The following is an 18,338-nucleotide window of genomic DNA, read 5'->3' as shown; positions in this document are numbered from 1 at the left end:
TTCTTTTGTTCCTGCGACACTCGACACTATTACTGTTACAGGATAGACAAATGTTCTTCAGAAAGACCGGTGAAAATACGTACAGCACCGAGAAAACAACATTGTAGAAGCATAGTTTATCTTGCATACTGTTGATATGGACGCACAACGGTTTTAAACAGGGGGAAATGGTTACATCATACTGTAGTTTCCAACCCCATATACCCATCACACTGATCAGGGGGCTGATTCAACAGGACAACAACGTTTTCAGCTTTTAGGATCATCGGTCCCTCCAAGCAAGAATGCGACGAGGCGGTCGATGCCAAGAGTCGAAGTCCCGCCGGCCTCTGCCGCCGCCTCGGCCTTCTCCTTCCACATCGTCGCCTTCGCTCTCATGTCCTTGCCTTTCTCGCCGTCCGTGGCCTCCAGCACGAGCCTTGCCACCTCCTCCCTCCTCACGTCGCTATCGATCTCCAGCCCGATGCCCCACTCGGCGCACGCGTACCGGCAGTTGGTCGTCTGCTCCGCGAAGAAGGGCCAGCAGACCATCGGCACGTCGGCGCAGATGCTCTCCAGCGTCGAGTTCCACCCAGAGTGCGTCAGGAACAGCCCGGTCGCCGGATGCCCCAGGACTTGTTCCTGCGGGCACCAGCTCAGGAAGATCCCTCGGTCCTTCGTCTCGGCGAGAAACTCCTCCGGCAGCACGGCCTTGTCGCCGGCCACGAGGTCCGGCCTGATGACCCACAGGAACGGGCGCCCGCAGCGCGCCAGGCCCCAAGCGAACTCCGCGAGGTGGGCCGGCGACATGACCGTGATGCTGCCGAAGTTGACGTACACGACCGAGCCGGGCTGCCGGTCGTCCAGCCACCGGAGGCAGCTCGCGTCCTCCTTCCAGAGGTTGCCGCCGATCGCGTCCAGCTCCGGCCGCGCCCGCGCCGCGGTGACCGCGAACGCCGGGAGCGGGCCGACCGTGTACACGCGCGGGAAGATGCGGCGGAGCGCGTCCACGACGTCCTGCTCCACCGCGTCGAACGTGTTGAGGATGATGCCCTGGGCGCGGTGCGCGTTCTGCGCCTCGCCGCCGTCGAAGTTGAGCATGACGTCGTTCCGGTCGGTCGTGCGGACGAAGCTGGGGAAGTCTCGCAGCCTTATGCCCGGCATCCCGGCCACCCAATCGAGCGCCGTGTCGAGGTATCCGTTGGTCAGACAGCTCTCGTCTACGACATGTGCAGCGCAGTTATAATTTGCAGCCGATCACAAACTCCATGGAGCACGTAGTGAGTGTGGTACCTTTGAGTGGCACGTAGCCTCTCTCGATGAGCTCGAAGAAGTGGAGGTACCCCATGAACCCACACGCGCTGGTGGTCCAGAACACCAACGCCGGGACGCCCCTCTCGCCGGCCACCTCCAGCGCGAAGCTCATCACCCCGTCCGTTACCACGCAGCTCACCGGCGGCCTCCCGTCGTCGACCCTCGCCAGGAGGTCCCTGAAGAGCGCGGCGCCGTGCGTGGCAAAGGACGTGCAGAGCGCGGGGACGTCCTGCGTGACGTCCTCGTTCTCGATCGGCGGCAGCCCGTCCGGGATGGTCTCGAACTGGAAGTCGTCGAGGCCGGCGAGCGAGTCCTCGCCGCGTGACCGGAGCAGGCGGCGGTGGTTGTACTCCGAGTTGACGAAGGTGACGTAGAATCCCCTGGAGTGCAGCACCTTGGCGAGGTGCAGCAGCGGCGTGACGTGGCCCTGCGCCGGGTACGGGATAAGCACCGCGTGCGGGCGGCTCATGGCTGGGTGACGCCGGTGGCTACAAGGTTTATGTGTCGTGGCACCAAACGGCCGGGACAAGAGGGTGATATATATACAGCCGTTCTTGATTTTACAGTATATGTCAACATATAAGTTGGCCAAATATAAAAGATAGTATTCCGTGAGGACTGAAGAGCATACATATGCTCGCATTTTAAAATGCAAACCTGATACGCCCATCAAACAAAATTTGAAAAGCATAATTCCCTTGGAAGATAAAGACATGGGTGTGGTTAATTCAGCATAATGCAATTGCCACCAAGAACTATATCAAGAAAAGGGAAGCTGGAAGGTACTATACCTTGCCAGTATTGTCACTTGGATTGGATGGAACTAATTACCATTTGCTTTTTGATTGTGTTGTTGCTGTCTATGTGTCTGCCATTTCAGATGATTCCCCAGCATGCATAAATTTCATTTGATATTCAGATAATGGATGCCATCTGCTGGCCATGTGAAAACTTATAAGTTGGACTAAAACTAAAAAGATAATCCGTGGGGAGCATATATACAAACTCACCTTTCCAATTATGTTCCTGACAAAAAAAAGTCCCTACGGGACCAGGTTTATCTTCTCATTAAGCTAGACACGTGGGAAGAACCGGCACAAAGGAGAGATTATATAATAATGGAAAGTTACGTCCTGGTTCAGAAATAAGTGATGCATGTTTTGGGCAATGACACAACTCTTAAGATGTACTAGCTTTGATAAATGACTCTGAAAATGCACTAGTATAGGCATAAAACCCTGGAAAATTTGAGACAAAGATTTATATATTTGGTTCCTAGGCTTTTAATATAAACAATAAAACTCTAGAAGTGATGGTCACAGTCGAAGTACAAAAATGTCACTGAAACTATGTCTTATACACCGCTTAATTATTAGTGAATTTTCCCGCAAAAAAAATTATTAGTGAATTTAGAGGGAATGTCAAGCAAAAACATTCAAAGGGATGTACCGTGTATAAACTTGATTGTATGGCGAGGTGTTGCTTGTATGATTAGCTCTGTCATACATTTGCTTCTCCAAGGCTTTTTATTGTATGGTTGACGCCAATCTCCTCAATATATGTGCTGATTTCTCTATCGTTCCTTCCGCGCGTCGCCCTCGCAGCGATAGAGCCGCGACGAAGCGTTCGTTGCGTGCTTACAGCAATTGCAACGTTTTTTTTTCCGGTAGCATGTGGATTGGAGGATCGATCGACCATGCATGCTTGTCTTATTTCCTGGTAGCATGTGGATTGGAGGATCGATCGCCTTCGTTGGAGTGGTCACTCCTCGTACTGGTTCAGCGCTGCCGTTGTTTACACATGCACGTATCTTGTGAAAACTACTGCCTCGTGCCCTGGTGCCACATCCTTATCGGGATCTCTGCCAAGCCGATCGAGGTGTAACAATTATCTGCTGACGCTTTTCCGACATGTTTACGGCACGTAAAACATCAGCAGATTGACGGGACATTGTTGAATTATGGTCTGCATCTCTGAGTAGAAGAAAGACAAGCATACTACAACCAGTTTGCAAGAAATGAATCAGCCCACAAGTCAAAAAAAAAAAAAATCTGCCCACTATAAAGACGGCCGAACATACATGTCCTCGGCCCATTCTGATAAAAGATGGTTCCCGGTCAGTTGAAAACTGGCCCATTACGCTGTTTAAAATTTCTCATTCACCTGATTAAATTGAGAAGTGCTTAAGAATTCCCTATTTGACGCAAGCGTCAAGTTGTCGTTGATTCGCACAACAGCGACCGACATGGGCCGGCCAATTTTAGACAGCAAACCAATCAATGCAACAGGTTTTGGGAAACTTTGGAAGGTTATAACCCAGGTTTTTACCGGTTTCAGGAACCTGAACAGGTTTTATTACTTTTTTGTTTTATTTTTGTATATTTCAAGTTTAATTTTATTTTTCCAAAAAATTGAATTTTCAAAAAATCTCCTGTTTTTCAAAAAAATCGCAAATTTTAAAAAGCATTCACCTTTCGAAAACTTTGTGTTTTCACAATTGTTCGGAATTTCAAAATTTCCTCACAAATTCAAAAATTGTTGGGAATTTTGAAAAATGTTCATCATTTCAAATTTTGATTGGTATTTCTAATTTTAGTCCCTTTTAAAAAATCTTTTGGACAAATTTTTTAAAAAGGTAAACATTTTTTCCAAGTTCCTGACATTTTTTGAAGACAAGTATTTTTTTATTCCAAAGAAATTTTGAAAAAGCACGCACATTTGGCGATATGTACATCCGCTCGTTGCGGTGCCACCCAATGGGACGGCCTAGTTTTGTCTACCATGTGTGTCACGCTCTTATTTTGACACCGAGTATATCAAGTAGGAGGTCCCAAGCGCTTAGTCGATTTGGGTGCAGATACGAAAGCAGAATATAGGGATGACACCGCTGTGGCATCCCCGGTAAGGACAAGCCAGGACCTTGCCAGAGAAAGGGACGAAACAGTTTGTCGGCAAAGACGGCGATGAGGGTTGACTAGTCCGGGTGGGGGCTTTTTCGTTTTTGCTGCCGCTCGGATTGGATAGCCAAGCGAGCTCGAGCTTGGGACACTAGAACATCACTGGAGGCGAAGATGACGCGGTACGCCAGGACATCGCCGTGGGAGAAGATGCAGGGAGGAAGAAGATGAACCATGCCAAGTTGGGGGAGGAAGAAGAAAGAGCAATCCATAGGCTCCGTCAAATCTACCGAAAGATGAAACATTTCTAGATAATTGACTTGTACGTGCTATCATTATATGAAGGAAAAATACTATACGTAGCCCACTGATTGCAAGGAGAAAGCAGTCCCCTCGCTCGTGCGACATCGTGTGGTCCTGCACACCGTTTTCCCCGGCTCCCTGTAACTATTTTTTGTCTTAATTTTTAATCTTCTCGGGCATCTTTTTCACCCATTTCCTCGTCACTCACTAGCCTCGTCTCTCTCTCCTCCTTCCCTCTCTCTCTCTCGTCACTCTCTTCCTCTCTCTCTCTCTCTCTCCATGTTGCCTCGCTGCCTGCACCATTTCTGAAACTCGGAACCAACCACACTATCAGTCGTGTGTGGCATTGTTGTCACAAGCCAAAGGTTGCAACAATCATTGTTCCTCTCTGCCATTCTCGAAGCTTGCATTGTGTGTTGGTCGAGTGTGACAAGTGGGCCACCACACATCACTCGTTGTTGCGAGCCGGTTGCACGATGCTACAAGGGTGCTTCAATGATCGCCGCCCGATGCTACAGGCACCATGTGAGCATTATTGCGAGTCGACGAGACCGACATAGTACTGCGAGGGTGTCGAGCCGTGCTCCAAGAGCGTCATTGGACAAGGGTTGTCATCTTCGGCACTGCATGCGACAAACACGCCAAAGGTGTTGAAACATGCCAATCGCCATGTTGCAAAGGGGGTCGAAGGTGCTCCAAGGGGGTCTCTGTCGGCGCCGCATGACGCTGCCAGTGATGCAACCGGCCGATGCCACGGAACAGAGAGCCACCGGTGTTGCAACGGGGGTCGCCGCCTCAGCTAAAAGCGGCGATGCCGATGCTGCAAGGGGTCTACTTTGGCGAGTTTGGGTGGGGGGCATGTGGGGAGACACGCGGTGAGATGCATGAGGAAGATGGCGAGGCGTACGAAGGAAGTTGTGTTGACGCAATCCAACGGTTACAAAGAAGCTGATCAGACGACCGTCGACCTGGCTAATGGTCGGCATAGATCAACTGATTGACTGCTTAGAGCATCTACAGTTGGGCACCCCAAACCCACCTCAAATGTCCGGACAGACGGCCCGGTCAGTGTCCGGTCACAAAAAAGCGACCCAGATGGGCTTCTCAAACGGGCGTCAAACGCCCGGGCTGACCGACACCCCCATATCGAGCCCAAATGTAGGTCGGATATGGGGGTGCCCGGGTGCGTCCGCCACGTCGGACTGGACAGCCGTACCCTAGCACAAATTTACAAAAAAGTTTAGAATTTGAAATTTTGCTCACAACTTCAATATAAGTTTAGAATTTCAAAATATGTTTAAATTTTTGTTCATGTTTTTTCAATTTTCTTCATCATTCAAAAAATTTATTCGGAATTCGAACTTGTTCAGGATGTCTAAACACATGCAGGCTGCCAAACAAAGTTTTGGCTCAGCATGTCTCAACGCACACACCGCTGCCAAACAACAACATCCAGAAAAACGAGAGGAGGCGAAACCTGAGTTCTCTCAGCGATTTGGGCCTCCTGGCCGTCTGATCGATTCCTTGAAGCGATTTCGTCCGTCGGATCTCGCGATGGACAGATCTGGGCCGCCGGATCAAGAGCCGGCGATGAAGCAATGTATTTCGGCCGTCGGATCTCCCGTCTCGTGCCACCGCGTGTAATTTCCATGCCCCACCGATGGCATTTTAGTAATTTCACTTACATGTACATATTGCAGCCACTCCGCCGTGGGGCCCTAGCCGCCGCCTTCCTCCTCCCGCACCCCCGCCTCCCTCTCCTCTTCCTCTCCCCCTAGCACCGCCCACACCCGCGCCTTCCTCTCCTCCTCTCGCCCCTAGCGCCGCCATCACTGCCTCCTTCCCCGCCGCCGCCCGACCTCCTCCCCTCGCGTTCTCCTCCTTCCACCCCTCCGATCTGGCGCCTCCAAAACCCTAACGCCCCGCCCCGGCCCCGGTTCCCACGGGAGGGAAGGAGGAATGGCGAGGCGAGGCAAAGGCGGCGGCATATGGCACGCGGCGCGGGCGGCATGGCCCAGGGGGTCAGCGCGGCCGCGGCTTCTCGTCGTCTCCGCCGTCGCCTCGGCGCTGCTCCTCCTCGCCTTCCACCTCTGGTTCCGGATCTGACCCCGCACGCCGTCTGCCATTTGCTCGGTTGCCACCATGGGAAAGGTGTGTTCTTCCTTGCTTTTTTTGATCTTTCAATCTCCCTGCTGTTGTGCACATATACGTGGCTCACGCCTGGTTGTTATTTTCGGCTGCACATTGTGGTGGTTAGGGTTTCATGCCAGGGTCGTTTCTTGGTACGTGGATGTTGTTCCTCGGATGTGGAAAAAGAATGGAGCAGGAGGAAAAGAGGAAGTAAAAGCTTTGCCACCTCCATGCCCATGCGCTGCTTCCTGCTCACCTGAAGTATGTATGAGTCAAGTTCCTAATCCTACAAGCCATGCGGCAAGCAGCTTGATGCTGTTGTTTTTGGTAAAAAAAATCCCCTATTGTTTCACTGCTGGCCTATGTTGAAGTTTGTTATAGCTTGTTGTTGATTTGATCCATATGCTGAAAGCAGTTGAACTTAATTTTTCATATGTAGATGCAATCTTTCTTTTCTTGTATGGGAAAGAGCACTAGCTAGAACTGACATATCTATCTCATGAGGTGTGCTTGTGTTTGATGTACTCTGCTAATTATGAAATATATAGCTCTCTTGATAGATGCATGTTCACTTCCTTTTTGTTTCTTTTGATTTGTTTGGCAACTGTTGGGCTGAAGTGGTATGTGAAATGTTGCAATAAAAATGCCGAATAATGGAAACCAAGTCAATTATGCGATTCAGATGTATCTTTCTGCATATCAATCTTAGTCCAGGTGGTTTCCTACTTAGTGCTCTGGATAGGATATATGTATTTTGGTTCATATCGATGTTTGTAGGGCGTGCCCAGTTTTCTGTGCATTGCAATACCTGTTCAGGTTAGCCCTGTTCAGGTTAGTGCTTTGGGAGAAATACATGTATGTGTTCCAGGATCCAGTATACCACCTTTTCATTGTTGTTGCTTGCTAATTATAGTTGCCATTGTGGTTGGTGGGGAACTTAATAAATCTCTTTCTCCACTTTGAAGGAAAATACAGTCAACCCCTCCTCTTATTAATCATATGCCTCCATAATGTGTCTTCATAGCCTGTGTCGTTTGGTTACGTAAATTTTTCTTCTCTGCAATTTAATTTTGTGTGTTTGGTAAGTCAACAAAGGTTGAGGTTTTGAGTTCTAATGGAATATAGTTCTTCTAATCTCTGTAGAGGGCTCAAGAAAGACAAATTGACTCGTGCTTCAAGTACGAAGAATATATTTTCCTTGCAAGATAAGACAAATTAGTAAGCTTCTAATTACATTTATTAGACTCTGCTGCTACAATTAGACTACTTGTGTAGGCTAGAGAGAAGTTCAGAATGTGCATTACATTTATTAGACTCTGCTGCTATACCGTTAGACTACATGTGTAGGCTAGAGAGAAGTTCAGAAGGTGTATCCGTCTCATAAGGATATGCTGCTACAATTAGACTCCGCATATCTATGAATGTGTTGCTTCCAAATCTGCATTTATCTCTCTGCAATATGCTCATTTGCTATATAGTTTTGAAGTTTGCATATCATGTATATTTATTGTATACCTCTCATGGTTTTTTTCCTGAATTTTACTTTATGATGTGTGTGCTAATGTGTAGGGATTGAACAGAATCTGCTTAGACTATTTATTGGGTTCGACACTAATAAATCATAAATCATGGTATGAGACTATGGGTATACTTTTACAGTTTACTTAATTTTTTACCTCCATTGATATAGCATATCCTCTTTGTATCGAGTGTTTGCCAATTTAGTTCTGCCATGTTGAGTCCATGGACAAGTATGCATTATTCTGTTTAGCTTTTCTTGCTGTGTAGAATCACTCGCATTTTTTATTTGCTTCGTTTATCTCCTTTGTTCTTTTGCCTGGACCAGAGTGGTCCTTGGTGTTGCTTGTGCCTTTGCTCATTTGGTATATCTATGCGTTCCTTTTTTGTTGTTTTTCTCATGTGAGTCATTTTCCCCTTTGCATGTTTTGACAGATGAAGCGTTCTGTTATGGTTAGGCCAAAGGCTGTGCTTAACGATGTTCTTGCTGAAGCTGGTTTACCCAAAGTGAAGTACAAGACCTACGCATCTTACCGTGTCCGTGTCGGGGCTACTATTTACTTATGGCCATCACAGTTGCGCTTGTCTACGGCATCAGTGCATATGGCCATCCATGGTGAACTAGCTGTGGATGTTGCTGATGCCCATGCAGAATGCTGCTGCTCGGTGCTTGCAGCAACTTCAAGACACCATGAATATTGAATTTGATTGCCCTAAAATGCAGAAGATTAAGACCGAGATGAAGTACCTTTCGAGCAGTGTCAGTGTGAAGAATCGAAATATAAAGGATCTAAAGACTAAGGTGGATAAAAAGGACATTGTGTTTGACATATTCGAGTTCCAGGTCACCGACTCAACATTTATAGTTAACTTGTCTGGCTCCAAATATATTTGCTCACTGATTTCCTGCATATATATCATTTTATGTGCTTAGTTATGACTCGGGAGTGGCGATGGCAGCATCATCTGTGTGAGGAGTGCCTGCCGCAGGCGCTGGATGCAAGGCTCACTCCTCCATCATTGCTAGAGGTCGCAGCAGCAGGGATGTGAAGGGCATTGAATCAAGATGAGCCTCCCCCTCTGAAGGAAATATGCCCTAGAGGCAATAATAAAGTTATTATTTATTTCCTTATTTCATGATAAATGTTTATTATTCATGCTAGAATTGTATTAACCGGAAACATAATACATGTGTGAATACATAGACAAACAGAGTGTCACTAGTATGCCTCTACTTGACTAGCTCGTTAATTAAAGATGGTTATGTTTCCTAGCCATAGACATGAGTTGTCATTTGATTAACGGGATCACATCATTAGGAGAATGATGTGATTGACTTGACCCATTCCGTTAGCTTAGCACTTGATCGTTTAGTATGTTGTTATTGCTTTCTTCATGACTTATACATATTCCTATGACTATGAGATTATGCAACTCCCGTTTACCGGAGGAACACTTTGTGTGCTACCAAACGTCACAACGTAACTGGGTGATTATAAAGGTGATCTACAGGTGTCTCCAAAGGTACTTGTTGGGTTGGCGTATTTCGAGATTACGATTTGTCACTCCGAATATCGGAGAGGTATCTCTGGGTCCTCTCGGTAATGCACATCACTATAAGCCTTGCAAGCATTGTGACTAATGAGTTAGTTTCGAGATGATGTATTACGGAACGAGTAAAGAGACTTGCCGGTAACGAGATTGAACTAGATATTGAGATACCGACGATCTAATCTCGGGCAAGTAACATACCGATGACAAAGGGAACAACGTATGTTGTTATGCGGTTTGACCGATAAAGATCTTCGTAGAATATGTGGGAGCCAATATGAGCATCCAGGTTCCGCTATTGGTTATTGACCGGAGACGTGTCTCGGTCATGTCTACATAGTTCTCGAACCCGTAGGGTCCGCACGCTTAAAGTTCGATGACGGTTATATTATGAGTTTATGTGTATTGATGTACCGAAGGTAGTTCGGAGTCCCGGATGAGATCGGGGACATGACGAGGAGTCTCGAAATGGTCGAGACATAAAGATCGATATATTGGACGACTATATTCGGACATCGGAAAGGTTCCGAGTGATTCGGGTATTTTTTGGAGTACCGGAGAGTTACGGGAATTCGCCGGGGAGTATATGGGCCTTATTGGGCTTTAGGGGAAAGAGAGAGGAGAGGCTGCGCACCCCCCCAAGGCCTAGTCTGAATTGGACTAGGGGGAGGGGCTGCGCCCCCTCCTTCCTTCTCTTCTCTCTTCCCTTGCCTTGACTCCTACTCCTACTACTTGGAAGGGGGGGGGGGAATCCTACTCCCGGTGGGAGTAGGACTCCTCCAGGGCGTGCCATAGGGGCCGGCCCTCTCCCCCCTCCTCCACTCCTTTATATACGTGGCCAGGGGGCACCCCATAGATACAACAATTGATCCCTTGGATCTCTTAGCCGTGTGCGGTGCCCCCTTCCACCATAATCCACCTCGATAATATCGTAGCGGTGCTTAGGCGAAGCCCTGCGTTAGTAGAACATCATCATCGTCACCACGCCGTCGTGCTGACGGAACTCTCCCTCAAAGCTCGGCTGGATCGGAGTTCGAGGGACGTCATCGAGTTGAACGTGTGCTGAACTCGGAGGTGCCATGCGTTCGGTACTGGATCGGTCGGATCGTGAAGACGTACGACTACATCAACCGCGTTGTGCTAACGCTTGTGCTTTCGGTCTATGAGGGTACGTGGACAACACTCTCCCCTCTCGTTGCTATGCATCACCATGATCCTGTGTGTGCGTAGGAAATTTTTCGAAATTACTACGTTCCCCAACAGTGGCATCCGAGCCTGTTTTTATGCGTTGATGTTATGTGCACGAGTAGAACACAAGCGAGTTGTGGGCGATACAAGTCATACTGCTTACCAGCATGTCACATTTTGGTTCGGCAGTATTGTTGGATGAAGCGGCCCGGACCGACATTACGCGTACGCTTACGCGAGACTGGTTCTACCGACGTGCTTTGCACACAGGTGGCTGGCGGGTGTCAGTTTCTCCAACTTTAGTTGAACCGAGTGTGGCTACGCCCGGTCCTTGAGAAGGTTAAAACAACACTAACTTGACGAACTATCGTTGTGGTTTTGATGCGTAGGTAAGAACGGTACTTGCTCAGCCCGTAGCAGCCACGTAAAACTTGCAACAACAAAGTAGAGGACGTCTAACTTGTTTTTGCAGGGCATGTTGTGATGTGATATGGTCAAGGCATGATGCTAAATTTTATTGTGTGAGATGATCATGTTTTGTAACCGAGTTATCGGCAACTGGCAGGAGCCATATGGTTGTCGCTTTATTGTATGCAATGCAATCGCCCTGTAATGCTTTACTTTATCACTAAGCGGTAGCGATAGTCATAGAAGCATAAGATTGGCGAGATGACAACGATGCTACGATGGAGATCAAGGTGTCGCGCCGGTGACGATGGTGATCTTGGCGGTGCTTCAGAGATGGAGATCACAAGCACAAGATGATGATGGCCATATCATATCACTTATATTGATTGCATGTGATGTTTATCTTTTATGCGTCTTATCTTGCTTTGATTGATGGTATCATTATAAGATGATCTCTCACTAAATTATCAAGGTATAAGTGTTCTCCCTGAGTATGCACCGTTGCGAAAGTTCTTCGTGCTGAGACACCACGTGATGATCGGGTGTGATAGGCTCTACGTTCAAATACAACGGGTGCAAAACAGTTGCACACACGGAATACTCAGGTTAAACTTGACGAGCCTAGCATATAACAGATATGGCCTCGGAACACTGAGACCGAAAGGTCGAGCGTGAATCATATAGTAGATATGATCAACATAAGTGATGTTCACCATTGAAACTACTCCATCTCACGTGATGATCGGACATGGTTTAGTTGATTTGGATCACGTGATCACTTAGATGATTAGAGGGATGTCTATCTAAGTGGGAGTTCTTAAGTAATATGATTAATTGAACTTAAATTTATCATGAACTTAGTCCTGATAGTATTTGCATATCTATGTTGTAGATCAATAGCTCACATTTAGCTCCCCTGTTTTATTTTTATATGTTCCTAGAGTAAACTATGTTGAAAGATGTTAGTAGCAATGATGTGGACTTGGTCCGTGATCTGAGGATTATCCTCATTGCTGCACAGAAGAATTATGTCCTTGATGCACCGCTAGGTGACAGACCTATTGCAGGAGCAGATGCAGACATTATGAACGTTTTGACAAAGCTCGGTATGATGACTACTTGACAGTTTAGTGCACCATGCTTTACGGCTTAGAACCGGGACTTCAAAAATGTTTTGAATGCCACGGAGCATATAAGATGTTCCAAGAGTTGAAATTGGTATTTCATACTCATGCCCGTGTCGAGAGGTATGAGACCTCTGACAGTACTTTGCCTACAAGACGGAGGAGAATAGCTCAACCAGTGAGCATGTGCTCAGATTGTCTGAGTACTACAATTGCTTAAATCAAGTGGGAGTTAATCTTCTAGATAAGATAGTAATTGACAAAGTTCTCTAGTCACTATCACCAAGTTACTAAGAACTTTGTGATGAACTATAATATGCAAGGGATGATGAAAACAATTCCCAAGCTCTTCGCGATGCTAAAATCGACGAAGGTAGAAATCAAGAAAAACATCAAGTGTTGATGGTTAACAAGACCACTAGTTTCAAGAAAAGGGGCAAAGGGAAGAAGGGGTACTTCAAGAAGAACGCCAAGCAAGTTGCTGCTTAAGTGAAGAAGCCCAAGTCTAGACCTAAGCTTGAGACTAAGTGCTTCTACTTCAAAGGGACTGGTCACTGGAAGCGGAACTACCCCAAGTATTTGGCGGATAAGAAGGATGGCAAAGTGAACAAAGGTATATTTGATATACATGTTATTGATGTGTACTTTACTAGTGTTTATAGCAACCCCTCGGTATTTGATACTGGTTTAGTTGCTAAGAGTAGTAACTCGAAACGGGAGTTGCAGAATGAACAGAAACTAGTTAAGGGTGAAGTGACGATGTGTGTTGGAAGTAGTTTCAAGATTTATATGATCATCATCGCACACTCCCTATACTTTCGGGATTAGTGTTGAACCTAAATAAATGTTATTTGGTGTTTACGTTGAGCATGAATAAGATTTGATCATGTTTATTGCAATACGGTTATTCATTTAAATTAGAGAATAATTGTTATTCTGTTTACATGAATAAAACCTTCTATGGTCATACACCCAATGAAAATGGTTTGTTGGATCTCGATCGTAGTGATACACATATTCATAATATTGAAGCCAAAAGATGCAAAGTTAATAATGATAATGCAACTTATTTGTGGCACTGTCGTTTAGGTCATATTGGTGTAAAGCGCATGAAGAAACTCCATGCTGATGGGCTTTTGGAATCACGTGATTATGAATCACTTGATGCTTGCGAACCATGCCTCAGGGGTAAGATGACTAAGACTCCGTTGTTCGGAACAATGGAGCGAGCAACAGACTTGTTGAAAATAATACATACCGATGTATGCAGTCCAATAAGTGTTGAGGCTCACGGCGGGTATCGTTATTTTCTGACCTTCACAGATGATTTGAGCAGACATGGGTATATCTAGTTAATGAATCACAAGTCTGAAACATTTGAAAAGTTCAAAGTATTTCAGAGTAAAGTGGAGAATCATCGTAACAAGAAAAAAAGTTTCTACGATATGATTGCAGAAGTAAAATATTTGAGTTAACGAGTTTGGCCTTCAGTTAAAATAATGTGAAATAGTTTCACTACTCACGCCACCTGGAACACCACAGTGTAATGGTGTGTCCGAACGTCATAACCGTACTTTATTAGATATGGTGTGATCTATGATGTCTCTTACCGATCTACCACTATCGTTTTGAGGTTATGCATTAGAGACAGCTACATTCACGTTAAATAGGGCACCACCTAAATCCGTGGAGATGACACCGTATGAACTGTGGTTGATAAGCTCGAACTCAAATCGGAGAAGTAAATCTTCATAGGATACCCAAAAGAAACTGTTGGGTACACCTTCTATCACAGATCTGAAGGCAAGACATTTATTGCTAAGAATGGATCCTTTCTAGAGAATGAGTTTCTCTCGAAATAAGTGAATGACATATTGTTGATCGGAAATAATGTAGAATTATTCTGCAAAGCATTAAAGGAGTGTTTGAAAGGAGTTTTTCAAAGAAAGACCTCGGTGAAGCTGCTTACATATTGAGCATCAAGATCTATAGAGATAGATCAAGACGCTTGATAAGTTTTTTCAATGAGTACATACCTTAACAAGATTTTGAAGTAGTTCAAAATGGAACAGTCAAAGAAAGAGTTCTTGCCTGTGTTACAAGGTTTGAAATTGAGTAAGACTCAAAGCCCGACCACGGCAGAAGATAGAAAGAGAATGAAAGTTATTCCCTATGCCTCAGCCAGAGGTTCTATAAAGTATGCCATGCTGTGTACCAGATCTATTGTATACCCTACACTGTGTTTAGCAAGGGAGTACAATAGTGATCTAGGAGTAGATCACTGGACAGCGGTCAAAATTATCCTTAGTGGAATAAGGATATATTTCTGTTGGGGAACGTAGTAATTTCAAAAAAATTCCTACGCACACGCAAGATCATGGTGATGCATAGCAACGAGAGGGGAGAGTGTTGTCCACGTACCCTCGTAGACCGACAGCGGAAGCGTTAACACAACGCGGTTGATGTAGTCGTACGTCTTCACGATCCGACCGATCAAGTACCGAACGCACGGCACCTCCGAGTTCTACACACGTTCAGCTCGATGACGTCCCTCGAACTCCGATCCAGCCGAGTGTTGAGGGAGAGTTTCGTCAGCACGACGGCGTGGTGACGATGATGATGTTCCACCGACGCAGGGCTTCGCCTAAACTCCGCAACGGTATTATCGAGGTGTAATATGGTGGAGGGGGGCACCGCACACGGCTAAGAGATCTCAAGGATCAATTGTTGTGTGTCTGGGGTGCCCCCCTGCCCCCGTATATAAAGGAGCAAGGGGGAGGCAGCCGGCCAAGGGGAGAGGCGCGCCATAGGGGGGAGTAGGACTCCTCCTTTCCTTGTGGGAGTAGGAGAAGGGAAGGGGGAAGGAGAAAGAAGGAAGGGTGCGCCCCCCTTCCCTAGTCCAATTCGGACCAGACCATGGGGAGGGGTGCGGCCACCTTTTGAGGCCTTTCTCTCCTTTCCCGTATGGCCCATTAAGGCCCAATACGAATTCTCGTAACTCTCCGGTACTCCGAAAAATACCCGAATCACTCGGAACCTTTCCGAAGTCCGAATATAGTCGTCCAATATATCGATTTTTACGTCTCGACCATTTCGAGACTCCTCGTCATATCCCCATCTCATCCGGGACTCCGAACTCCTTCGGTACATCAAAACTCAATAAAACTGTCATCGTAATGTTAAGCGTGCGGACCCTACGGGTTCGAGAACTATGTAGACATGACCGAGACACGTCTTCGGTCAATAACCAATAGCGGGACCTGGATGCCCATATTGGCTCCCACATATTCTACGAAGATCTTTATCGGTCAGACCGCATAACAACATACGTTGTTCCCTTTGTCACCGGTATGTTACTTGCCCGAGATTTGATCGTCGGTATCTCGATACCTAGTTCAATCTCGTTACCGGCAAGTCTCTTTACTCGTTCCGTAACACATCATCCCGCAACTAACTCATTAGTCACAATGCTTGCAAGGCTTATAGTGATGTGCATTACCGAGTGGGCCCAGAGATACCTCTCCGACAATTGGAGTGACAAATCCTAATCTTGAAATACGCCAACCCAACAAGTACCTTTGGAGACACCTGTAGAGCACCTTTATAATCATCCATTTACGTTGTGACGTTTGGTAGCACACAAAGTGTTCCTCCGGTAAACGGGAGTTGCATAATCTCATAGTCATAGGAACATGTATAAGTCATGAAGAAAGCAATAGCAACATACTAAACGATCGGGTGCTAAGCTAACGGAGTGGGTCAAGTCAATCACGTCATTCTCCTAATGAGGTGATCTCGTTAATCAAATGAGAACTTATGTCTATGGCTAGGAAACATAATCATCTTTGATTAACGAGCTAGTCAAGTAGAGGCATACTAGTGACACTCTGTTTGTCTATGTATTCACACATGTATTATGTTTCCGGTTAATACAATTCTAGCATGAATAATAAACATTTATCATGATATAAGGAAATATATAATACTTTATTATTGCCTCTAGGGCATATTTCCTTCAGTCTCCCACTTGCACTAGAGTCAATAATCTAGTTCACATCGCCATGTGATTTAACATCAATAATTCACATCACCATGTGATTAACACCCATAGTTCACATCTCTATGTGACCAACACTCAAAGGGTTTACTAGAGTCAATAATCTAGTTCACATCGCTATGTGATTAACACCCAAAGAGTACTAAGGTGTGATCATGTTTTGATTGTGAGATGATATTAGTCAACGGGTCTGTCACATTCAGATCCGTAAGTATTTTGCAAATTTCTATGTTTACAATGCTCTGCACGGAGCTACTCTTAGCTAATTGCTCCCACTTTCAATATGTATCTAGACCGAGACTTAGAGTCATCTAGATTTAGTGTCAAAACTTGCATCGACGTAACCCTTTACGACGAACCTTTTGTCACTTCCATACTCGAGAAACATATTCTTATTCCACTAAGGATAACTTTGACCGCTGTCCAGTGATCTACTCCTAGATCACTATTGTACTCCCTTGCCAAAATCAGTGTAGGGTATACAATAGATCTGGTACACAGCATGGCATACTTTATAGAACCTATGGCCAAGGCATAGGGAATGACTTTCATTCTCTTTCTATCTTCTGCCGTGGTCGGGCTTTGAGTCTTACTCAATTTCACACCTTGTAACACAGGCAAGAACTCTTTCTTTGACTGTTCTATTTTGAACTACTTCAAAATCTTGTTAAGGTATGTACTCATTGAAAAAACTTATCAAGCGTCTTGATCTATCTCTATAGATCTTGATGCTCAATATGTAAGCAGCTTCACCGAGGTCTTTCTTTTGAAAAACTCCTTTCAAACACTCCTTTAATGCTTTGCAGAATAATTCTACATTATTTCCGATCAACAATATGTCATTCACATATACTTATCAGAAATGCTGTAGTGCTCCCACTCACTTTCTTGTAAATACAGGCTTCACCGCAAGTCTGTATACAACTATATGCTTTGATCAACTTATCAAAGCGTATATTCCAACTCCGAGATGCTTGCACCAGTCCATAGATGGATCGCTGGAGCTTGCATATTTTGTTAGCACCTTTAGGATTGACAAAACCTCCTGGTTGCATCATATACAACTCTTCTTTAATAAATCTATTAAGGAATGCAGTTTTGTTTATCCATTTGCCATATTTCATAAAATGCGGCAATTGCTAACATGATTCAGACAGACTTAAGCATAGATACGAGTGAGAAACTCGCATCGTAGTCAACATCTTGAACTTGTCGAAAACCTTTTTGCGACAATTCTAGCTTTGTAGATAGTGATACTACTATCAGCGTCCGTCTTCCTCTTGACGATCCATTTATTCTCAATTGCTTGCCGATCATCGGGCAAGTCAACCAAAGTCCATACTTTGTTCTTATACATGGATCTCATCTCAGATTTCATGGTCTCAAGCCATTTTGCGGAATCTGGGCTTACCATCGCTTCTTCATAGTTCGTAGGTTCATCATGGTCTAGTAACAGAACCTCCAGAACAGGATTACCGTACCACTCTGGTGCGGATCTTACTCTGGTTTACCTACGAGGTTTGGTAGTAACTTGATCTGAAGTTACATGATCATCATCATTAACTTCCTCACTAATTGGTGTAGAAGTTCAGGAACAGATTTCTGTGATGAACTACTTTCCAATAAGGGAGCAGGTACAGTTACCTCATCAAGTTCTACTTTCCTCCCACTCACTTCTTTCGAGAGAAACTCCTTCTCTAGAAAGGATCCATACTAAGCAACGAATGTCTTGCCTTTGGATCTGTGATAGAAGGTGTACCCAACTGTCTCCTTTGGGTATCCTATGAAGACACATTTCTCCGATTTGGGTTTGAGCTTATCAGGATGAAACTTTTTCACATAAGCATCGCAACCCCAAACTTTAAGAAA

General features: G+C 45.5%; 1 protein-coding gene across 1 annotated transcript; it reads right to left on the bottom strand.

The window, feature by feature from the left end:
- Positions 1-90: 90 nt before the first annotated feature.
- On the bottom strand, positions 91-1,818 carry LOC123145585 (7-deoxyloganetin glucosyltransferase). Its single transcript, XM_044565046.1, has 2 exons — positions 1,273-1,818; positions 91-1,199 (listed from the first exon to the last, which is right to left on the bottom strand). Exons 1-2 carry the CDS (start codon positions 1,760-1,762, stop codon positions 250-252), a joined length of 1,440 nt encoding a protein of 479 aa, XP_044420981.1. The 5' UTR covers positions 1,763-1,818; the 3' UTR covers positions 91-249.
- Positions 1,819-18,338: the final 16,520 nt, after the last annotated feature.

Source organism: Triticum aestivum, chromosome 6D (genome assembly GCF_018294505.1).
Source record: "Triticum aestivum cultivar Chinese Spring chromosome 6D, IWGSC CS RefSeq v2.1, whole genome shotgun sequence".
In the NCBI taxonomy this organism is placed as follows: Eukaryota; Viridiplantae; Streptophyta; class Magnoliopsida; order Poales; family Poaceae; genus Triticum; species Triticum aestivum.
The sequence above is the reverse complement of the archived record's forward strand: the minus strand, read 5'-3'. Positions and strand labels throughout refer to the sequence as shown.

Excerpts from the sequence above, each read along its gene's own strand:
- LOC123145585 (XM_044565046.1), bottom strand. The coding sequence starts at position 1,762 with ATGAGCCGCCCGCACGCGGTGCTTATCCCGTACCCGGCGCAGGGCCAC. Across the intron at positions 1,200-1,272 it reads AGGCTACGTGCCACTCAAAG|ACGAGAGCTGTCTGACCAAC; the intron begins GTACCACACTCA and ends CACATGTCGTAG.